The sequence below is a fragment of the Myotis lucifugus genome, unplaced genomic scaffold (assembly GCF_000147115.1).
Source record: "Myotis lucifugus unplaced genomic scaffold, Myoluc2.0 scaffold_6, whole genome shotgun sequence".
NCBI classification, from domain to species: Eukaryota; Metazoa; Chordata; class Mammalia; order Chiroptera; family Vespertilionidae; genus Myotis; species Myotis lucifugus.
Window position 1 is genome coordinate 15,795,793 of NW_005871054.1, and position 20,079 is coordinate 15,815,871.

Genomic DNA, 20,079 nt, shown 5'->3' on the forward strand with positions numbered 1-20,079 from the left:
TAACGGAACCTAATTAAGTAACCTAGGGCACTGGAGTGTATATTGGAGTCCGTGATGGGGCCGGTTCCAGGCCCACTGCGAGTAAAGGGTACGGCCCTGGGGGAATCTGCTCCCACCTTCAGCATCCTCCCAAACTTGTTAAACCTGGGTAGAGAGACTTCATCTCAGCTACTTGTGAGAGGAGGAAGTCTGAGAGGGTGTGCTTGTTACCTTTGCCTCTTTATTGAAGGTCAGGCTTCAGGTTTGACAATGTCCCTGATTCTTTGTTTCCTTGTCTTAGGACGTCTCTCCAGTCTAGAGACAGAGTCTAGCACCACTGCCCAATAATGTGAGCTGTAAAGGCGATTTAAAATTTTCTCGTAGCCACATCTAAAAAAGTAAAAAGGGTGCTCACTTTGGCAGCACATATACTAAAATTGAAACAATCGAGAGAAGATTAGCATGGCCCTGTGCATGGATGACACACAAATTCATGAAGTCCTCCATATTTTAAAATAAATAAAAATGAATACATAAATAAGTAAAAAGATAGGTGAAATGAATTTTAATAATACAGTTTACTTCACCCAAATATATACAAAATATTATCATTTTCAATATAACCAATATAAACGGAATCATTATAAATTCGATTGGATCAAACATAATATCAAAATTATAAATGAGGTATTTTACATTCCTTTTTTGTTCCAAGTCTTTGACATCCAGTGTATATTATACACTTACAGGGCATCTCAATACTTCCATGTGACTAGTGGCATATTGGACAGAGCAAGTTTAGAATCTGCTGCTTTTCACCTCCCAAGCCAGCCAGCCCATCTTCCTGTCTCTCGTTGTAATCTCATTGTAAGGTTTTGCCTCTCAGCCTGACCCTTTTGGATTGATGCATTTTTTTGGAGTGCTCTTGGATCTTTCAGATCCTTTTCTCCTGGTGCACAATGATGGACCAGCCCATCTCCATTCCGTGCCTAGCCTTGATGACTTCAGTAGTCTAAAAGGAAAGGTCAGATGGATGAAGTTCCTTGGGTGCTTCTCAAGTACATGGATAATCCTTTACATAGGCAGTTTCACATCACTGCTTCCCAAGAGTTAAGGTCTTGCAAAGAAAACAGAGTGGGAGGGAGAATCACCTAATGAGTAAGATTATTCTTGATTGCCAATCACTTGGGAAATTGGCAAGTCTTCAGATTGGAAATGAAAATTGGGGAATAGGGCAAAAGCAGGTGCAGAAGGACTTTCTCTTGCATGGCTGTTGGCACCTAAAGAAATGTGAGGATCTGGAGCATGAGGGATCAAGACTAGGGACTGTAAAGTTGTGCCAGTTCCTGTGGGTAGAGCAGTGATCTTCAAACAGTGCCCTGTGAAGTTCCTAGTTTGTGGAGATCCTCTAGGGCAGTGGTTCTCAACCTTCCTAATGCCACGACCCTTTAATACAGTTCCTCATGTTGTGGTGACCCCCAATTTCATTGTTACAAATTGAACATAATTAAAGCATAGTGATTAATCACAAAAACAATATGTAATTATATATGTGTTTTCCAATGGTCTTAGGCGATCCCTGTGAAAGGGTAGTTTGACCCCCAAAGGGGTCGCAACCCACAGGTTGAGAACCGCTGCTCTAGGGGCTGCCTGAAATAGGATGGAGGGGGAACAAAAAGGAGGCACAGTGGATAGAAATCTGAGCTCCCCAAGCTCCCTTTCAACCTGAGCAGGGTATCTTTTATATATTTATACATTGAGGTTTTGCATATTATTTCTTATTTATTTATTTACTAGAGGCCCGGTGCACGCCATTCATGTACTGGGGGTGGGGGGGCGGTCTCTCAGCCCGACCTGCATCCTTTCGCAGTCTGGGAGCCCGTGGGGGATGTCCGACTGACAGCTTAGGCCCATTTCCTGCACTGCTGTGTAGGTGGGCCGCTGCGCTTGCCAGCCGTCAGCCCAGCTTGTGGCTGAGTGGTGCTCCCACTGTGGGAGTGCATTGACCATCATGGGGAAGCTCCTGTGTTGAGCGTCTGCCCCCTGGTGGTCAGTGCGTGTCATAGCAACTGGTTGTTCTGCTGTTCGGTCGATTTGCATATTGCCCTTTTATTATATAGGATTTTTTAATCCTTGCCCAGGGATTTTTTTTCCCCCCAAGGATATTTTTTTCCCATTGAATTTTAGAGGAGGAAGAGGAGAAGGAGAGAGAGAAACATCCATGTGAGAGAGACACATGGATTGGTTGCCTCTTGCATGCACCCAGACGAGGGCTGGGAATTGAACCTGCAACCAAGATATGTACCCTTGATCAGGAATCAAACCTGAGACCCTTCAGTCTGACACTCTAACCCCAGGGCACTATTTAATTTTTTAATGCATTGTTCATCTTTAAAAAAAAAGTATTTTTATTGATTTCAGAGAGGAATGGAAAGGGAGAGATAGAAATATCAATGATTAAATAATTGATAAGCTGCCTTCTGCATGCCCCCCACTGGGATCGAGCCAGCAACCTGGGCATGTACCCTGACTGGGAATTGAACTGTGACCTCTTGGTTCATAGGTTGAAGCTCAACCACTGAGCCATGCTGGCCAGGCACTATTTATTTTTTAAGTGGCTCTACCTAAAATAAACAAAAACCTGAACATCGCTGAGATAGATGAAAAAAACTGATGCTAACAGAGGGTAGGTGATTTTCCTAATCACACAGCTAAGCAGTGGTAAGGCCAGGATTCAAATGACCAGGTATATTTCCTAAAGCAAAGGCCCTTTTAGAAGAGAAAAAGCTAATTCCCTTGGCCCCTACAAAAACATGTGCTGCCTAGAGTCATGAGACCAAGAAGAGAGCTTATGGTATCTGATGGGAGAATGAATCTTTAACATTCAGTGATAATATCTGGGTGTAACGAACTCTCCTTGAGAATGTGGCCCTAACAAGCAGAGAAGTCTTAGGACTCTACAAAAGATTTTTGACATTTTTATATATCAAGAAACAGCTCTTTGGACATTCAGCTGGTTGTCCGAGGCCACAGACGTTCCATCCTAGAATCATGGCCCAGTTTGTCCGTAACCTCATGGAGAAGGCATCTGCGCTGGTAAATGCTGTTGTGATTTACTTGAAATGTAGATTGGCCACATTTTGGCACTACGCCAAGGTTGAGCTGGTTCCTCCAGCTCTTGCTGAGATCCCTAAAGCTATTCAGAGCTTGAAAAAAAATAGTAGTATTCTAACTGGTAGCTTCCAATGCTCAAAGTTAAGGAAGCTCTGCTGAATGGTTTGGTAACCACTGAGGTGTGGTTGTGGTTTTATGTCGGCAAGATCATAGGAAAGCGTGGCATCATTTGCTATAATGTTTCAAGATCAATCTTTTTAAAAAAATGTTTTTATTGATTTGAGAGAGAGAGAAAGGGAGAGGGAGAAGCATCAATTTGCTGCCTGTTATTGGGGATCAAACCCCCTATTGGGGATTAAGCCCACAACCCAGGCATGTTCCCTAACCAGGAATTGAACCTGTGACCTTTTGGTGCACAGGATGATGCTCAACCAACTGAGCCAGGGCTGAAGACCAATCTTTAATAACTGTTTCCTTTTGGTTTATTATCTTACTGTTCTTCGACCATGGGTGATCAGAAGGGTATTTGAATTTTTAAAAAAATATTTTTTTTATTGATTTCAGAGAGGAAGGGAGAAGGAGAGAGAGATAGAAACATCAATGATGAGAGAGAATCATTGATTGGCTGCCTCCTGCACGACCCCCACTCGGGATCAAGCCTGCAACTGGGCATGTGCCCCCAACCAGAATCGAACCTGGGACATCTCAGTCCCCAGTTCGATACTCCATCCACTGAGCCAAACCAGCCAGGGTGGGTATTTGAATTTTTAAAAAAGATACCAAAAAAAAAGAAATAAAAATAAAAAGCTCTTTTTTTTATGAAAAAGAAAAACTGTTTGAAATGTTTCAGTCAAAATACCTTCCCCAGGCTCTTCAAGCCTGTATTATGTCCCTCTGTCTATAACACCATGGAAGTCAAAAGGGCTCTGTCTTAAAGGTCTCACTCCTGCTTATGAGCATCATCTCAGGACCACATCCAGCCATTCTCCCTCTAGACCAGCGGTTCTCAACCTGTGGGTCGCGACCCCTTCAGGGGTCAAACGAGCCTTTCACAGGGGTCGCCTAAGACCATCGGAAAACACATGTATAATTACATACTGTTTTTGTGATTAATCACTATGCTTTAATTATGTTCAATTTGCAACAATGAAAATACATCCTGCATATCAGATATTTACATTACGATTCATAACAGTAGCAAAATTACAGTTATGAAGTAGCAACAAAAATAATTTTATGGTTGGGGTCACCACAACATGAGGAACTGTATTAAAGGGTCGCGGCATTAGGAAGGTTGAGAACCACTGCTCTAAACTGAACATTAAAACACATTTTTTTCAGTAAAGAAGGGAAGGAAGAAAGGGAGGAAGAGAGAAAAGAGAGGAAGGGAGGGAGGAAGAAAAGAGGGAAGAGGGGGGAAAAAGGAGAAAAATGGAGGTAGGGAGGGAGACAAAGCCAAGCAGGCCTCAGTATTGCTCCAACACACTAGGCATGTAGCTGCCTCAGGGCCTTTGCACTCCTCCTGTTCTGTTCTCCAAAAATCCTCACACCTTACTCCTTTCCTTCACTGAGGTCTTTGCTGAATGCAGAGGCCTTCCTTGCTATCTAAACGAGAACCCTATCAGCCTGGCCAGCATGGCTCAGTGGTTGAGAGTTGACCTATGAACCAGAAGGTCAAGGTTTGATTCCCCATCAGGGCACATATCCAGGTTGTGAACTTGATCCCCAGTGGGGGCTGTGCAGGAGGTAGCCTATCAGTGATTCTCTCTCATCAATGATGTTTCTATCTTTCTCTCCCTCTCCCTTCCACTCTGAAATCAATAAAAATATATTTAAAAAAATAAAAATAAAAGAGCACCCCATCATTCTGATCAACTTTTTCTTCATAACATTCATCAGCATCTAACATTATATTTTACTTTGTAAACAATTGTCATTACTGTGTGTGTTTTTTAATCCTCACCCGAGGATATGTTTTCACGAATTTTAAAGAGAGTGCAAGGGAGGGGAAGAGAAACATTGATGTGAAGGTAGAACATCGATCACTGCCTCCTACACACCCCCTACTGGGGATTGTACCATCAACCTTTGGCCCAAACAACTGAGCCACACCAGCTGGCGCTCCTCCACTCAATTTTTTGGTGGTTCTGGGCACTGATTTCTAGGTCTGGGTGGGGTTATCTGGCTATAGACTTCTTTAGGTGGTATTTGGAGTCCCTATGTATCCTGGTTCCCTGGGAAAACATTGATTGACATGACACGGCCATTCTTTTTCTGTGGCAAAGGAGAGGTTTCAATGGAAATTCAGAAGTAAAAGGATTCAATTCACCTGCCATATCTCACCCTTAAGAGACCCAAGAGGATTCAGGTTTTGGTAATCCAATTGTATGTCATGGAATACAGTGGGGCCTTGACTTACGAGTGTCCCGACTAATGAGTTTTTCGAGATATGAGTCGTCTCTCGGCCGATTTTTTGCTTTGAGTTGCAAGCTAAAATTCGGGTTACGAGCGAGCTTCAGATACCCCACCGCTAGTTGGCGCAGCGAACGTCACAGTGAACGCCACAACATCAGCCCAGCATCACGTGTCTCACTCGTTCACTTTATGATTTGACATACGAGTAATTTGAGTTACGAGCTCCGTCACGGAACGAATTAAACTCGTAAATCAAGCCCCCACTGTATTAGGTCTCTCCAGTTTGTCTATCAGGCCTGGAGGGTAGCCTTACTGCAGGTGCCCTTTAAAAAACACATACTTTTTTTCTCTTCCACCAGTGCCAAAATACAAGGTGGTAGGGCCTTAGTACTACCACATTCTGAGACAACATAGGACCACTCCAAGATTGGAGGCCTCTGCCTCCCTATTTATTTATTTATTTATTAATTCATTCAATCATTTATTTATATTATTATAGACTAATGGACGTGTATTTTGTACTTTGGTAATAATTCAATACCACTTAATTATTTTTCCTGAAATTGGTCCAGCTTTGGCCATTGGAAGCTCTTTCAGTTGGCTCCTCTGTTGCCTGGACGTACTGCCATCATTGTGGTGGTTTTGTTTCATTAGCAGTTCCTTACTTTCTGGCACTGTATGATACTCCGGATTCATTGTGCCCCAGTCCTAGAATCAGCCACTTCTCTAAGGAGCCCTGGTTCCTTTATTGGAGAATGATATTAGAAGCCAAGGTCTGGCCACTAGGTGTGCTCAACTATAGTTTCATTCTCTACTATTTCCTGACCTAAGGTAAAGTGTGCTATACTTTTGCTTCCATTTTGGTTTCCTAATTTCTTTGTATACTTTGATACTCACTCTCTCTTTTGCTTTCTCTATATATTTAAAGCTGCTTAAATAAGCTTTGGTTGGGGATGTCCATGGGTTTTCACCACTAGATTACTCAATCACATTTCTTTCTTTCTTTTTTTAAAATATATTTTATTGATTTTTTACAGAGAGGAAGGGAGACGGACAGTTAGAAACATCGATGAGAGAGAAACACCGATCAGCTGCCTCCTGCACACTCCCCACTGGGGATGTGCCCGCAACCAAGGTACATGCCCTTGACCAGAATCGAACCTGGGACCCTTGAGTCCGCAGGCCGACGCTCTATCCACTGAGCCAAACCGGTCAGGGCTCAATCACATTTCTTGTCTCAAGTCTAGATTTGAGCATCTGCATCCATTTCTTTCCTTCTGAATGTAGGGTATCAACATTTTGTAAAATAAAACTATGACATTTGCCTTGAGTTTGTAACCCTGTAAAAATTAGAATTCTATAAAACCATTTCTGGGGTAGGAAAGAGGGAGTCACTTGGGCACCTATGAAACTGGAGTCAGTGTGATCCCAATCAGAAAAGACTTGAATCTCATGAAGATATGTCAATTTTCTGTGCATAATAAAAAACCTATTTTTTTAAAGAGGGAGGAAAAGACAGGGAGAGAGAGAAACATTGATGTGAGAGCATAACTTCAACTGGCTGCCTCTTACACGCCCCCTACTGGGGATGAAGCAGACAACCCAGGCATGTGCCCTGACAGAATCCAACAGGCAATCTTTTGGTGCTCAGGACCACGCCCAACCAACTGAACCACATGGCCAGGGCATATTTATGGTTTTTAAAATCATTTATATCTGCTGCTGCCACCCCGAAACCCAAGTATGGCCCCAAGTCCTTCTCTTTTCAGTTTAACAAACATAGGCTGAACTTTGTATATAAAAATCTTTAAAAATACACACACACTCACACACAAATGAAAAAGTAAAATATAGATTTTTTTATAAGCAGCTTAGAAATGGTGAGCTAACAGAGCACAGTATTCTTGTCCTAAGATAACCATGATTTGCCCAATTGTCTTTATTGCAGACATGGGATGCTTCATGCTCTCACTTCTGTCTCTCAACCTGAGGTGGAGGAGAGGGCCAGCATTGCTGGGTCTGATAGGAGTCTGAGATCATTCCTGGGCCTTCCTGGCATGAGCCCCCATTTGCCCCTCAAACTAGCCTGGGACGTGTACCCACCCTGGTGGTTCTCTGGCCCTCTCAGGTTCTCCTCAATTCCCACCTCACTGCCTCCAGCACTGATCTTCTGGGCTTCAAGCCAGGTGAGTTTAATTTTCCAAATGTCCCTCCTGCGATCCCTCTTTCTTTGCCCTGGAAGTTCTACCCTTTCTCTGTCCTATCTGACTATCCAAAGAATGTTTCTGAAGATCTTGAAAAGTCTGGTTATACTCTTTCATGAAGCTGGGCCTCTTGCTGGCTTTAGGTACAGTGTCACCATTGAATGCCAGGTGGCTGTCTTCTTAATTTAGAGTCCATCCCCATTCTTGGATGCAGTCACTGCTCTTTCCTCCATATGCCTCCTAGTGGCCCTCTCAGGAAGGTTCTTTTTTTTTTTTTTTATAGCCCCTAAAATGTTCAGTTCTAAGGGTATTGTTGCACCAAGAAGATTGACCTACTCAAGCTCAATGATGGCAAGATCCTTTCTCAGTCAAATTCTGAAGAGGAACCAAGTTATTCCAAGCAGTTCTCATTTTATCCCATAAAATCCCTCTGACCCCAATTGGTCTTGCAATATAAATCACTACAGTTTGACATCAAAAAAATACATTAAACAAAGTGCTTGCTAAGGCAGAGATGAAATTGGGTGACCACTGCAGGAATGAAAAATGCCAGCCTCTCCTATATGTCTACTTGATTATTTAGAAAGTTAGAAGTAAGGGCAGAGTGCACATTCTTCTAGGGCAGTGGTGGGCAAACTTTTTGACTCGAGGGCCACAATGGGTTCTTAAACTGGACCGGAGGGCCGGAACAAAAGCATGGATGGAGTGTTTGTGTGAACTAATATAAATTCAAAGTAAACATCATTACATAAAAGGGTACGGTATTTTTTTTTTTTTTTAGTTTTATTCATTTCAAACGGGCCAGATCCGGCCCACGGGCCGTAGTTTGCCCACGGCTGTTCTAGGGGATGCCACAGTGATGGAATCAAATGAATTGGCACTATTACTAGTATATCTCACAAAATTTCACAGTATGAGAAAACTGTTTGAGTGACACCATTAAAACTGGAGTTTCCTTAAGGGTCCTCCTATATGGAAGTCTCAGCAATGTTTAATTTATATAGAATGCAAATAACACTCTTGAGGTGGTGACTATTGTGAAATCACAGTGACTATACATGGAATGTCTTGACTAATGTTGAATTAATGAAAATTATACTCGCTATGTCTTCCTTTCTGTAAGTATCTGTGGCTATTGAGATAGACCACTGGTACAGTCATTGAGTGTCTGCTAATCCCCTGACACTAAGTTAAAAACACACTGTATCTAGAGAAGAGAATGCCTTGTCATCCTCAAAGGAAACTTGGTAAGCCTATTTTCTCCTTTCTTTGGAGATTTACACTGACATCTGCTCTAATTGTTCTTGCAGTTTCAGACATCACCACAGAAGCTAGTGAAAGGATAAGAAGCTTCTCAGAGTCCTTTGTTATAAAGATTTTTATTTGTGATGACTTTCCCGAGGGAAGGAAAAAAAAATCCTACTTGGAAAACCTAAAGTACTGGTGATACTGTTGTAATGATCTGATTATTATATAACAAGAAAGGAGCAAAGAGAAGACTAGATAATACAGGCACGCCATTTATACAGCTTTGCCAGAAAGCTGTAGTTAACACTCTCCGAGTCTGTTCCCTGATGATGGATGGGGACTAGACAATAGATGCATGTCCAGTAAGGTCTGGGTGAGGTAGGAAGGTGTTTACCTGTCAGTCACACCTGGGAACAAGTCAGTGGCCAGAAGAGGTGTGGCGACTGCATGGACACGAAACCTGAATATTTAATCTCCTAGACAAAGGGAGTTCTTGATCTTGGCTCTCGGTCCTCTGGCTCTCTTGGGACTCCAGTTGCAGGGGGTCCATTCCCTTGCATTCACCAACGTGACTCACAGCCATGTGGGACTTACACAGTGGACTGATGGACTGAATCTAGCCTGATGCTCTGCCAGGCCCAGCTCCAACATGGAAAGGAAACTTTGGACACTGGCCTTGCTTTTGGCTCCACTGGAACCCCAGCTGCACCTTTTCCATGACTGGATTAAGGGACATGGGACTTTGGAACCTGAGAAATGTAACTCCATGCAAACAAAGTCTTTACCACATCTCATGCTCATTTCAGCAGTGCCTCAAGAACCCCTCTCCCACGAGCGACAGGGAAATCTGGCCCATTACTTCTCCCGCAACACTAGCAAATGTGAAGCAGAGGGCAATGTTCCTTGAAGACACAGGAAGGTCCTATCTGGGGACAGGATGTTCCTGGGCCATGTGGCCACATGGAATTACAGTAGGTACTCATCTTAGCATTTAGTTGTTGGTGTTAATCCTCACCCGAGGATATTTTCCCATTGTTTTTTTAGAGAGAGTGGAAGGGAGGGCGACAGAGAGATAGAGAGACACATAGGAATTGGCTGCCTCCTGCACGCACCCTGACCAAGGCCAGGGATCAAGCCCACAACTGAGGTACATCCCCTTGACCGGAGTTGAACCCGGGACCCTTCAGTCCACATGCTGATGCTCTATTCACCGAGCCAAACTGGCTAGGGCTCAGCATTATTTTTGCTGAGCCATTGACTCTGTTCTCTGACCCAGGCCTGAGACAGACTTTTACCAACCTAACTGCTTCTGCTTCAAACCTCCTTTGAAAACTACAAATCTTCCAAATTGCTGTACCTCTCAGCTTTCTACTGAAAGCATATTTTTTACTTTATTTTTTCTAACCTGTAAGAACATGTGTTGCAGGAAAAACAGAAAAATGCCTGGAATTTTTTCCATAGAAGGGTAATGGGATCACACACACCAGAATTGGATTATTTTATCTCCAGTTAAGAACTGGAGAAAAAAGCTCTGTATTTTAAATTCTGTACACTTTGGAGAAAAATGCAATTGCTGTTGAAGAGTATATCAATTATTAAGTGTGGAGCCAGTGCTATTTTGGTTGTATCTACAATGAGAAGATCATTTCCAGGAATACCCTATGCTTCATTTCAGTCAACCCCAGCCCCAATCTTTCCTCAGACAGAAATAACAGCACTGGGCATGGGGGGTAGGGACTGTGGGTCAGGGAAATTGATTGTGATTGGGACAGAAGGATAAGAACAGCAGGTGTTTTTTTTAAACTGACTCTTAAAGTGGTTAATTTTGGTTCATTATATTGATAAGGCAGCTGTCCTCTTTGCAGAATGGATAGAACAGAGTTGGCAACTTCCATCATTTAGAAAATGTCTTTGATTTTTCTTGTGAGTAGAATCCTCCCTCAGGCTGTCTGACTGTGCCCTGCGATGTGATAAGGAGCAGAGTGGGGGAATCCCTGTCTCTCTGCTTGGCTCTCCCACTTCCTTCCTGCCTGGGATCAAGACCTACTTTGCTGGAAAGCTTCTCTTCTTGATCTGGAGCACCCAGTCAGGCTGTTGGGTCTCTGAGATGTCCATCTACCACCGGAACAATGACCTTTTACATTTCTGTCCATATTTCCTGTAGTTCCTGAGCTAAGACACACAGAGCCTTCTGGATCCACATCCAACCCTTTCTGGACAGTTTCATTTTTTATTCTTTGGAAATAATTTGATTTAATAGTGGACAGTTCTTTCCTTGCTGCCCCTGGTCTGTCTCCACGTTGTCTCTTTCCTCCAGGGACAAGTAGGAGAGGATGATGGGACCCAGACACCACTGGAGCTGATTCTAAGAACTTTTCTAACTAAGGCACCTGCTAGATAAGGAATATAGGGTGCTCACTGATCCAGGGTAGGACCCCCCTCTATGAGTAGGGCCCTGCAGTGCCTTTAAATGCCAGGAGGCTGGCATATACTGCAAGTACAGAGGGTAAGCAGTGCCAAGGTCTCTTCTGCCAACCATTTAACAAAACTGAGGTGTTTTTTTCAGAAAGAGCATGGATTTCCCAAGGTGATCAATTCCTGCCTCACTATACATATACACTGATACGGTTAGTTCAGCACTCAGAGAACTTTACTTTAATCAACAGTGATAGTCATTCATCCCTTCAACAAATAGTTACTGAGCTTCAACAAGGAGCCTGGCACTGCTCCGGGAGCTGGGGACACCGCTGTGAACGAGACCCGGGATTCTTGCTCTCAAATGGAGTGAGCCGAGTAATGATAAACAAGAAGCAGGTGCATGAACAAGATGATTTTTTTTTTAATAGTGAGAAGGGAGTAAAGAAAACAGGTTGATATACTAGAACGAATGGTTGGGGAAGGCCTCTCTGAGGAAGTGACATCTGAATTGAGACTTGACTGACAAGGAGTCAACCACAGTGCTCTGGGTCAGAGTGTTCCAGGCAGAGGGAGCGGCAGGTGCACGGCACCAATGTAACTGAGCAGAGAAGGAGGCAGGTCACAGTAAGGATGGGCAGAGAAAAAGGAGAGAAAGAGTATTGATTTTTTTACAGAGAAGAAGGGAGAGGGATAGAGAGTCAGAAACATCGATGAGAGAGATTGATCAGCTGCCTCCTGCACGCCCCCCACTGGGGATGTGCCCGCAACCAAGGTACATGCCCTTGACCGGAATCGAACCTGGGACCCCTCAGTCCGCAGGCCGACGCTCTATCCACTGAGCCAAACCGGTCCGGCTATTTTATGTATTCTTTCAGAAACCTTATTATATACCTATTAGAGGCCCGGTGCACGACATTCCTCTCACAGTCCAGGACCCCTTGGGGGATGTCCACCTTCCCTGAGGGGTCCTTAGCGCTGCCCAGGAGGCAGAGGCGGGAGAGGCTCCCACCACCTCCGCTGCACTCGCCAGCCGTGAGCCCAGCTTCTGGCTGAGCGGTGCTCCCCCTGTGGGAGCGCACTGACCAGCAGGGGGCAGCTCCTGCGGTGAGTGTCTGCCTCCTGGTGGTCAGTGCGCATCATAGAGACTGGTTGTTCCACCATTTGGTCGATTTGCATATTAGCCTTTTATTATATAGGATATTCATATATCTTTATTATGAAGAAGGAATAATTTAGCCCACAGCTCAGGACCTAGGCTCTTTCTGCTTAGCAATGTGTGCTGACCACCCTGGCCGGTGCATATGGGAGACAGCCGATTATGGATATTTCTCTCTCACATCGATTTCTCTCTTTCTCTCTCTCTTCCTTCCTCTCTCTAAAGATGAATAAATAAACATCCTCAGGTGAGGATAAAAAAAAAAGTGTGCTGACCTTTCTTACACTCTGGAGGGGCTCTTCATTATAGATATAGTAAAAGAGTGCATTTTGGTCTAGTCTGGAGGAATAACTGTCAACATTTTAAAATAGGCTTAAATGAAGCTCAAGGTTTGAAATTTTATTTTTACTCTTTTATTATGGACAACCTAAATTAAATAAAAAGGGGAGAGATTAATATAATAACCCCTCATACCCAGCTTCAACAATTATCAACTCATGGCCAATTTTGTTTCACCTATGTCCCTCCTTATCCACTTGCCCCTACCTTTGACTACTTTTAAAAAATATATTTATATTGATTTCAGAGAGGAGAGGGAGAGAGATAGAAACATCAATGGTGAGAGAGAATCATCGATCAGCTGCCTCCTGCACACCCCCTACTGGGGATGGAGCCCACAACCTGGGCATGTGCCCTTGACTGGAATCAAACCTGGGACCTTTCAGTCCACAGGCTGACGCTCTATCTACTGAGACAAACCAGCTAGGGCTGCCTTTGATTATTTTGAAGCAAGTATCAGATATTATATCATCTCCTCAAATATTTCAGGATATGAAAGTGGCTTTTTGAAGATTAGTTATCTTGTAGAATGACCCACATCCAGGAGTTGCCAGATTGCTTCCTCTGGTATTACCTAACGTGTTCCTCCCTCCCCAGGGTGTCCGATGTTTGGTAGAGAGGCCAGTTGGCAGTGAACCTGCACGGGAGGCAAGAGGGCCTATGTGGACTTTGGGTTTCAGTACTGGGCTCAGCACTTACTAGGTGGCTGTGGGACCTTGAGCAAGTCTAAACTCTTGAAGCCTCATTTCCTCATCTGGAAAATGGGGTTATAATAAGATTGCTTTTGTGGAAAGCTGAAGGTCTCTTAGTCACTGTAAGGAGCAAGGGACATGTAGTGGTGGTGGAGAGAAGGGCCATCTCAATCCAACAGAGCAGCAGGACAGGAGTGAGGTTTGGGTAAAGGTGACAATGAAGAGGGGCCATTCTGTAATGGCACCGAAAATGTTTTTGCTCTTCATGAATGCTGAAGGGTAGCAGAAGATGTCATGACGTGACAAAACATGTCACTTTGGCATGAGGATTATTTTGAGCTCCAATCACTTACAAGAACTTCATCAGGTACAAGAAAGGTACCTTGGTCCTTACCTTTTTCTTCCTGAAAGCAGGAAGTAAAAGTCTCATATGGAAGAAGTCCTATCACCAAGGATGGGACATTCAGCCCCAGCCGGTTTGGCTCAGCGGTTAGAGCGTCAGCCCTCAGATTGAAAGGTCCCGGGTTTGATTCCAATCACGGGCACATACTTCGGTTGCAGGCTGGCCCCTGTGGGAGGCAACCAATTGATGTGTCTCTCACATCGATGTTTCTCTCTGTCTCTCCCTCTCCCTCCCACTCTCTCTAAAAATCAATGGAAAAAATATCCTTGGGTGGAGGATAAAAAAAACAAAAAGATATGGGAAGTTGAAGCAAAGAGAATTCTACACAAAAACACCTTGCTAAAATATTTATCTTCCTTTAGCCTCCCATCTATTTTACTTTTCTACAATTGCCTCTCTTTCTTCAACCTAGTATAAAACCATTTAGGTTTTGTCACTTCCTTGGGTCTTCATTTCCTTATGAGGGCGCCATGTCACATAAACCTTATATTAAATGCACTTTTATGCTTTTCTCCTACTAATATTTTTTGTTTGTTTGTGTGTGTTTTTTTGTTTTGTTTTATGGTTGTTGTTTTTTTTGTTTGTGTTTTTTTTTTGCTAATATGTTTTATGTCAATCTCATTCTTAGGCCCAGTTGAAAACCCTAAGGGAGTAGAGGTAAAATTTTGCCTCCCCTATAATGATTACACAGTGACCCTTTCAAAGTTGGAAATGTAAGGAAGATAGTGCTCCTTTTGCTTGAATAAGAGCATAAAGTGTCCTGGAGCTGAGAAAAAGGCAGGGGCATTAGTGTGGGGTGGGGTGACATAACCCTCTGGGGCAGGGGTCCTCAAACTTTTTAAACAGGGGGCCAGTTCACTGTTCCTCAGACCGTTGGAGGGCCAGACTATAGTTTTAAAAAAAACTATGAACAAATTCCTATGCACACTGCACATATCTTATTTTGAAGTAAAAAAACAAAACAGGAACAAATACAATATTTGTATTTGCATGTGGCCCGCGGGCCGTAGTTTGAGGACCCCTGCTCTGGAGTCTTCTCATTTTTAAGAATGGGGTCCATGTGGTAGGATGGTTCTGAGGGCAGTTTATTCAAAGTTACAAGTTTACCTTCTACAGGGGTAATGGCAGATGATGTCAATAGAGTCTTTCATACATGAAAATAGAGACGTGTGCAGGTTACATTTCCATTCAAAAAGCCAACTTTTTGGCCCTGGCTGGGTAGCTCAGTTGGTTAGTGTTGTCCTGACACACCAAGGTTGTGGATTCGCTCCCCAGTCAGGGCACATACAAGAAGCAACCAATGAATGCACAAATAAGTGGAACAACAAATTGATGTTTCTCTCTCTCTCTCTCTCAAATCAATAAAAAAAAATTTAAAAATCCAACTTTTTAATGCATCTATTGTTGCTGCAGATGCTGAGAAACAAACTGGTTTAACACAAATACTTGGAAATATGAATTAACAGCAGAGTGAAGGCTTTCTAAAGCAAAGTTGATAAGCAAGCTGCAAGCACCAGCAGTGCCCACAGGGTATTTCAATTTATAAAGCTTCCGGGCAGGTGTTCAGAATCCCTGACCACATCTAGTTGTGCAATGCAAAGTGATAGAGGAGTCTGTGTTCAATCCAGAGTCAGCAGTATAAGGCTCACAACTTTACACTGAACATTTTTTAAAATATATTTTTTATTGATTCCAGAGTGGAAGGAAGGAGAGATAGAAACATCAATGATGAGAGAGAATCATTGATTGGCTGTCTCCTGCGCTACTGGGGATTGAGCTCGAAACCTGGGCATGTGCCCTTGACCGGAATCGAACCTGGGACCCTTCAGTCCGCAGGCTGACACTCTATCCACTGAGCCAGACCAGCTAGGGCATTACACTGAATTTTTGATGGTTCAGGTTACTGATTTGCGGTTGGTCACATTTGTAGATGAATCAATTCACTTGTCCAATTTGTATTTATTTAGAACCCTGTAATGAGAATGAGCATGGCCTATTTGGGCTTGTGGAAGCATACATGAAGTGAGATTTTTTTCCGTGTCATGCACTGAGCTATACCCCACCCTCACATCATCTCATTTAATCCTCACATCACCTCTTTGATGTAGCTATCATTATCTCTGCTACATGGAGGAGAAAATGGAGGCTTAAGGAGATTAAGGAACTCGATCCAGGTCACTTAGCAAACAAGTTGTGCAGCCAAGATTTCAATCTAGGGAGGGCCGCTAATAACCAGTTTGAACTTTATTGTAATACACAAAATTTGTGCAAGGGGCTCAGCCCCCGCCACTGCGGCTTTGTCCGGAAGCACGTCCGGTCTAATTAGCATATTACACTTTTATTATTATAGACTAGAGGCCCGGTGCATGAAACTCATGTAAAGGGGGAAGGTGTCCCTCAGCCCGGTCTGCACCCTCTCCAATCCAGGACCCCTCAGGGGATATCTGACTGCCGGTTTAGGACCGATCCCTCTCCCAGTCCGGGACCGCTGGCTCCTAACTGCTCACCTACCTGCCTGCCTGATCGTCCCTAACCTCTCTGCCTCGGCCCCTGCCACTGTGGCTTTGTCTGAAAGGAGGACCGGACGACCGGAAGATATCTGGTCGATCTTGTCTAATTAGCATATTACCCTTTTATTAGTATAGATAATATTGTAATTCTGTAGATCTATAGACCTTTTTGGCTCTTGAACTTGGGAATGACTTGATTAAAATGAACAGAAGGAAGAGTTGTCTGGTGGCATATTACAGGATTCACAGGAGGAGGAAAGAACTGGAGTGCAGGGAGATCAGATAGAAGGTTGTGGCAGCAATGCAGGCCCTGAAGATGGAGTGATTAGAGTCTGGAACTAGAAAACCTGGTTCCAGCCCATCTCTACCATGATGCTGCTGACTGGGGTACCTCAGGCAAGTTACAGCCACCACATCTCTGGAGCCTTCTTACTCCTCCCTAAATAATGGGTTGATAAATTGAGATGACAAAATCTCTTGGTTCTTTCAAATTCTAAAATTCTGCCTGATGCCTTTAAATTTTAATGCATTCTAAAGATTTATATATGAAGGCCCTAAATATCATCTGGAACCCAAGAAAGAATTTAGATGTCATAATTCTTAACATAGTTTTCAAAGTACAAAAGAGTAAAATTGTTTTTAAGAAGGTTTTCTAAACCAGACAAGCCAATTGTTTCTGCACCTTACTGTTTCCTTTGTTTAAGAAAATGATTTGGGTATTGCTGCCACAGCAGTGGTTGATGAATCAAATAGGAATATTACTCTGGAAACAAATGAAATGATTTAAATCCATCTCTAAGAAATGTTGGAGGCACAAATTGTATTGCTATCATATTAATTTGTTTTCTGAGCTCATATTTAATTCAAAATGTGATATTTCTTTAACTGGTCCAATCAACAGAGTTTAGAGCGATTTTAGATGGAGAACACAGGAAATAAATACAGTAATGTTGGAGCAAATAATCAACAAAATAATTGGTCTCTATTCTGTGGCTTGTGATGCTTCTAGAAAGTATTTTTAACAGTTCCCTGAGGAATTGGCTCTTGTTGAAGCCAGGCTCTTCTCTCAACTCACATCTGCAAACTTTTCTCCATCCTCATCTGCTATAACAAATCAGTGTCCAGGCTCTGCTGAGCTCTCGGCCTCCATGTTTCCTTTCTCATCTACAAAGACTTGGGGATGGGGTTTTCATTCCTGAGTTGCAGAAGGACTTCTCCTTAGAATAACCCAATAGGCAAAGGAATCTTCCTTTAATAAAGGCCATTTATATAATTAAAACCTTCTAGGATGAAATCTAAATTCTGCAGTTGAGATCCCCATCCTTACAGCCAAGCGAATGCATTCATTCACTTTCTTTAGACTTTCATCCTTCACATCTGAGAGTTTTCTCCTTGGAATGCTCTGTTCTTTCATCCAGCTCATGATCATCACCTCCTTTGATTCTATCCTGAAACTCACTTCCTTCAGGATGTTTTCCTGGTTTAGTAGCTACTTAGCAAAGAAACTCCTACTTTTGAGCTTTCAATCATATTAAATACTTTTAAGATAAATTATTTGCATCTAGGGGTAAATAACTTATAGATTTTCATTCTTTAAGAAACCACCCACCAATAAACTAATAAATAAATAAATAAATAAACAAATAAATAAATAAAAGGAAAGAAACCATCCAAACAAAATAGAAACAGCAGAATCATAGATACATAGAACTGACTGACAGCTGGGGGGAGTGGGGGGGGGTTGGAGGCCTGGATGAAAAAGGTAAGGGATTAGACAAAAAAAAAAAACAACCCCAAAAACCCACAGACACAGACAACAGTATGGTGATTGTCAGAATGGAAGGGGGCGCAGAGGGATGTGGAAGAGGGCAAAAGGGGGATAAATGGTGGTGGAAAGAGACTTACTTTGGGTGGTGAGCACAGGATGCAGTACGTAGATGATGTGTCATTGAGTTGTACACTTAAAACCTGTATGGTTTTATTAACCAATGTCATCCCAATAATTTAATTTAAAAAAAGAAAAGGAAAGAAACCACGTAGTGATTTTTTTACTTTGTGAGAGAACACTCCCAATTTTCAGTGTCTTATCCTCCCCCCTCCCCCCCAGGAATCCATACTAGACCTAGAGCAAGATGACTCTCTTTGGTGACCTCTAGTGGGCACGAGACAATCCTACAAAATTACGAAAAGTGAAGGGCAAAGTAAAACCCTTCTTAGTAACCAGCTGGGTTACTCTCAGGTCAGATGACCGCACATCCCACCCAGCTCCACCCTTATTTTTTCTTCCAGCATTTGTTTTGCATTTAACATAGTTTGCCTTACGACTCACCTGTTTCAGCTCTGCGCGGGCTGGACTGCCGGTGTCAGATGTCGCGTGAATTGCTGGGAGCAGTTTAAAACAATCCCGGCCAAGCGGAACCCATTGTCTAGGCATGGACCCGAGCAGAGCACAGGGCAATTTGCCCTGCGGAGTCTTCAGGGGTTCTTAAAGCTCCAAAGGCCGGTGCTGCAGCCAGCTTGGGGGTGCACGGGGGCAACCAAGACTTTATGAAAAGGAGGATGCAGACGAAGGCAACGAGCAACTCTGTTCTTGCCGGTGGCAAGGCGATTCTCCCCAGACTTTCACCTCACTCTACAGCAAGAGTCAGGATGGGGTCCGGGCGCTCTACCTGTAGGCGCCCTCTTAGGACCGGTGCCCCAGAAAGCGGGGGCTGGGGCCGTTCTCCTCCGCGGGAGAGTGGCACCGAGGTTGGGCGTTGGGGTGTGTGGCCGCCCTCGGAGCACACGGTACGTGATCTCCGCGCCGGGAGAGGAAGAGCAAAGTCGGCAAGGAAAGTAATTGCTGGGGTATCTTCTCTGAGAAATCAGAAACCGAGCTGGGTTCTGGATAGTTTCTGGAAAAAGCTCTCGTTTCAAACGCCGTCTGTCCCCGCCCCTCCAATCCCGCACCCCAGTCCTCACCCGTGCTTACCACGTTCCCTCCCTTTGGGGGCTGATAACGGGCTCTGGGGTACTGTCCAAGCCATCCCGATGGCCCCGGGCGGGACGCGGGAGCAGGTATCCCAGCCGCGGGGCTTGGCTCCCCCCTCCACCCGGGGGCTCCCCGCTCCTCACCTCCCCGCCCCGCGGACCCCTCCCGGCCACTGCGGGAGCGGAGAGGGAGGACGGCGTCACGAGGCGGGGAGCCCGAGGTCCAGGGCGGGGCGCCGGGGAATCCCAGCCGGAGCGAGCCCGGGAGGTGCGGGCGCGGGTGGGAAGAGGAGGGCGGCGCGCGTTGGGAGGTGAGCCGAGCGGAGCCGGGAGCCGAGGAGGCCCCGCCCCCGCCTCTCCGAGCCGGCTCCTCGCCGCCTCCGAAACCGCTCACTTTGCTTCTCGCCTCTGGACGGCGGCGGGGCGGTTGCCACATCCGCGATCGGAGGGAGCGCCGAGGACCTGGAGCCATCCCGCACCAGCTTCCCCTCTCGGCGCCCGCGCCCCTCCGGGGGAACAGCGACCCCGCCTTGGAGAGGACACCCGGGCCTCTGAGGGGGAACCTCCCGGTCGCGAGGGGCGGCGGCTCTGAGCCTCGGTACGCCAGCGGGGTGCAGAGCTGACGCCGGAG

General features: G+C 44.5%; 2 protein-coding genes, 1 non-coding gene and 1 pseudogene across 3 annotated transcripts in view; 3 read left to right on the top strand and 1 right to left on the bottom strand.

Moving 5' to 3' along the window:
- The window catches only part of MTA3 (metastasis associated 1 family member 3), a 165,360-nt gene extending 145,677 nt beyond the window's left edge, over positions 1-19,683 (bottom strand). Inside the window, exon 1 of the mRNA XM_023747385.1 lies at positions 18,808-19,683. The gene's annotated coding sequence lies outside the window, so the exon portion shown is untranslated. The remainder of the gene's footprint in view (positions 1-18,807) is intronic.
- LOC111824196 lies at positions 387-492 on the top strand. The gene has a single exon (XR_002827284.1). It is a non-coding gene; the product is annotated as a U6 spliceosomal RNA (small nuclear RNA).
- Positions 3,031-9,159, top strand: LOC102440131 (annotated as a pseudogene).
- KCNG3 (potassium voltage-gated channel modifier subfamily G member 3) overlaps positions 19,128-20,079 on the top strand; it is a 35,767-nt gene continuing 34,815 nt past the window's right edge. Inside the window, 1 exon segment of the mRNA XM_014448392.2 lies at positions 19,128-19,265. Coding sequence (XP_014303878.1) covers positions 19,128-19,265 — 138 coding nt within the window.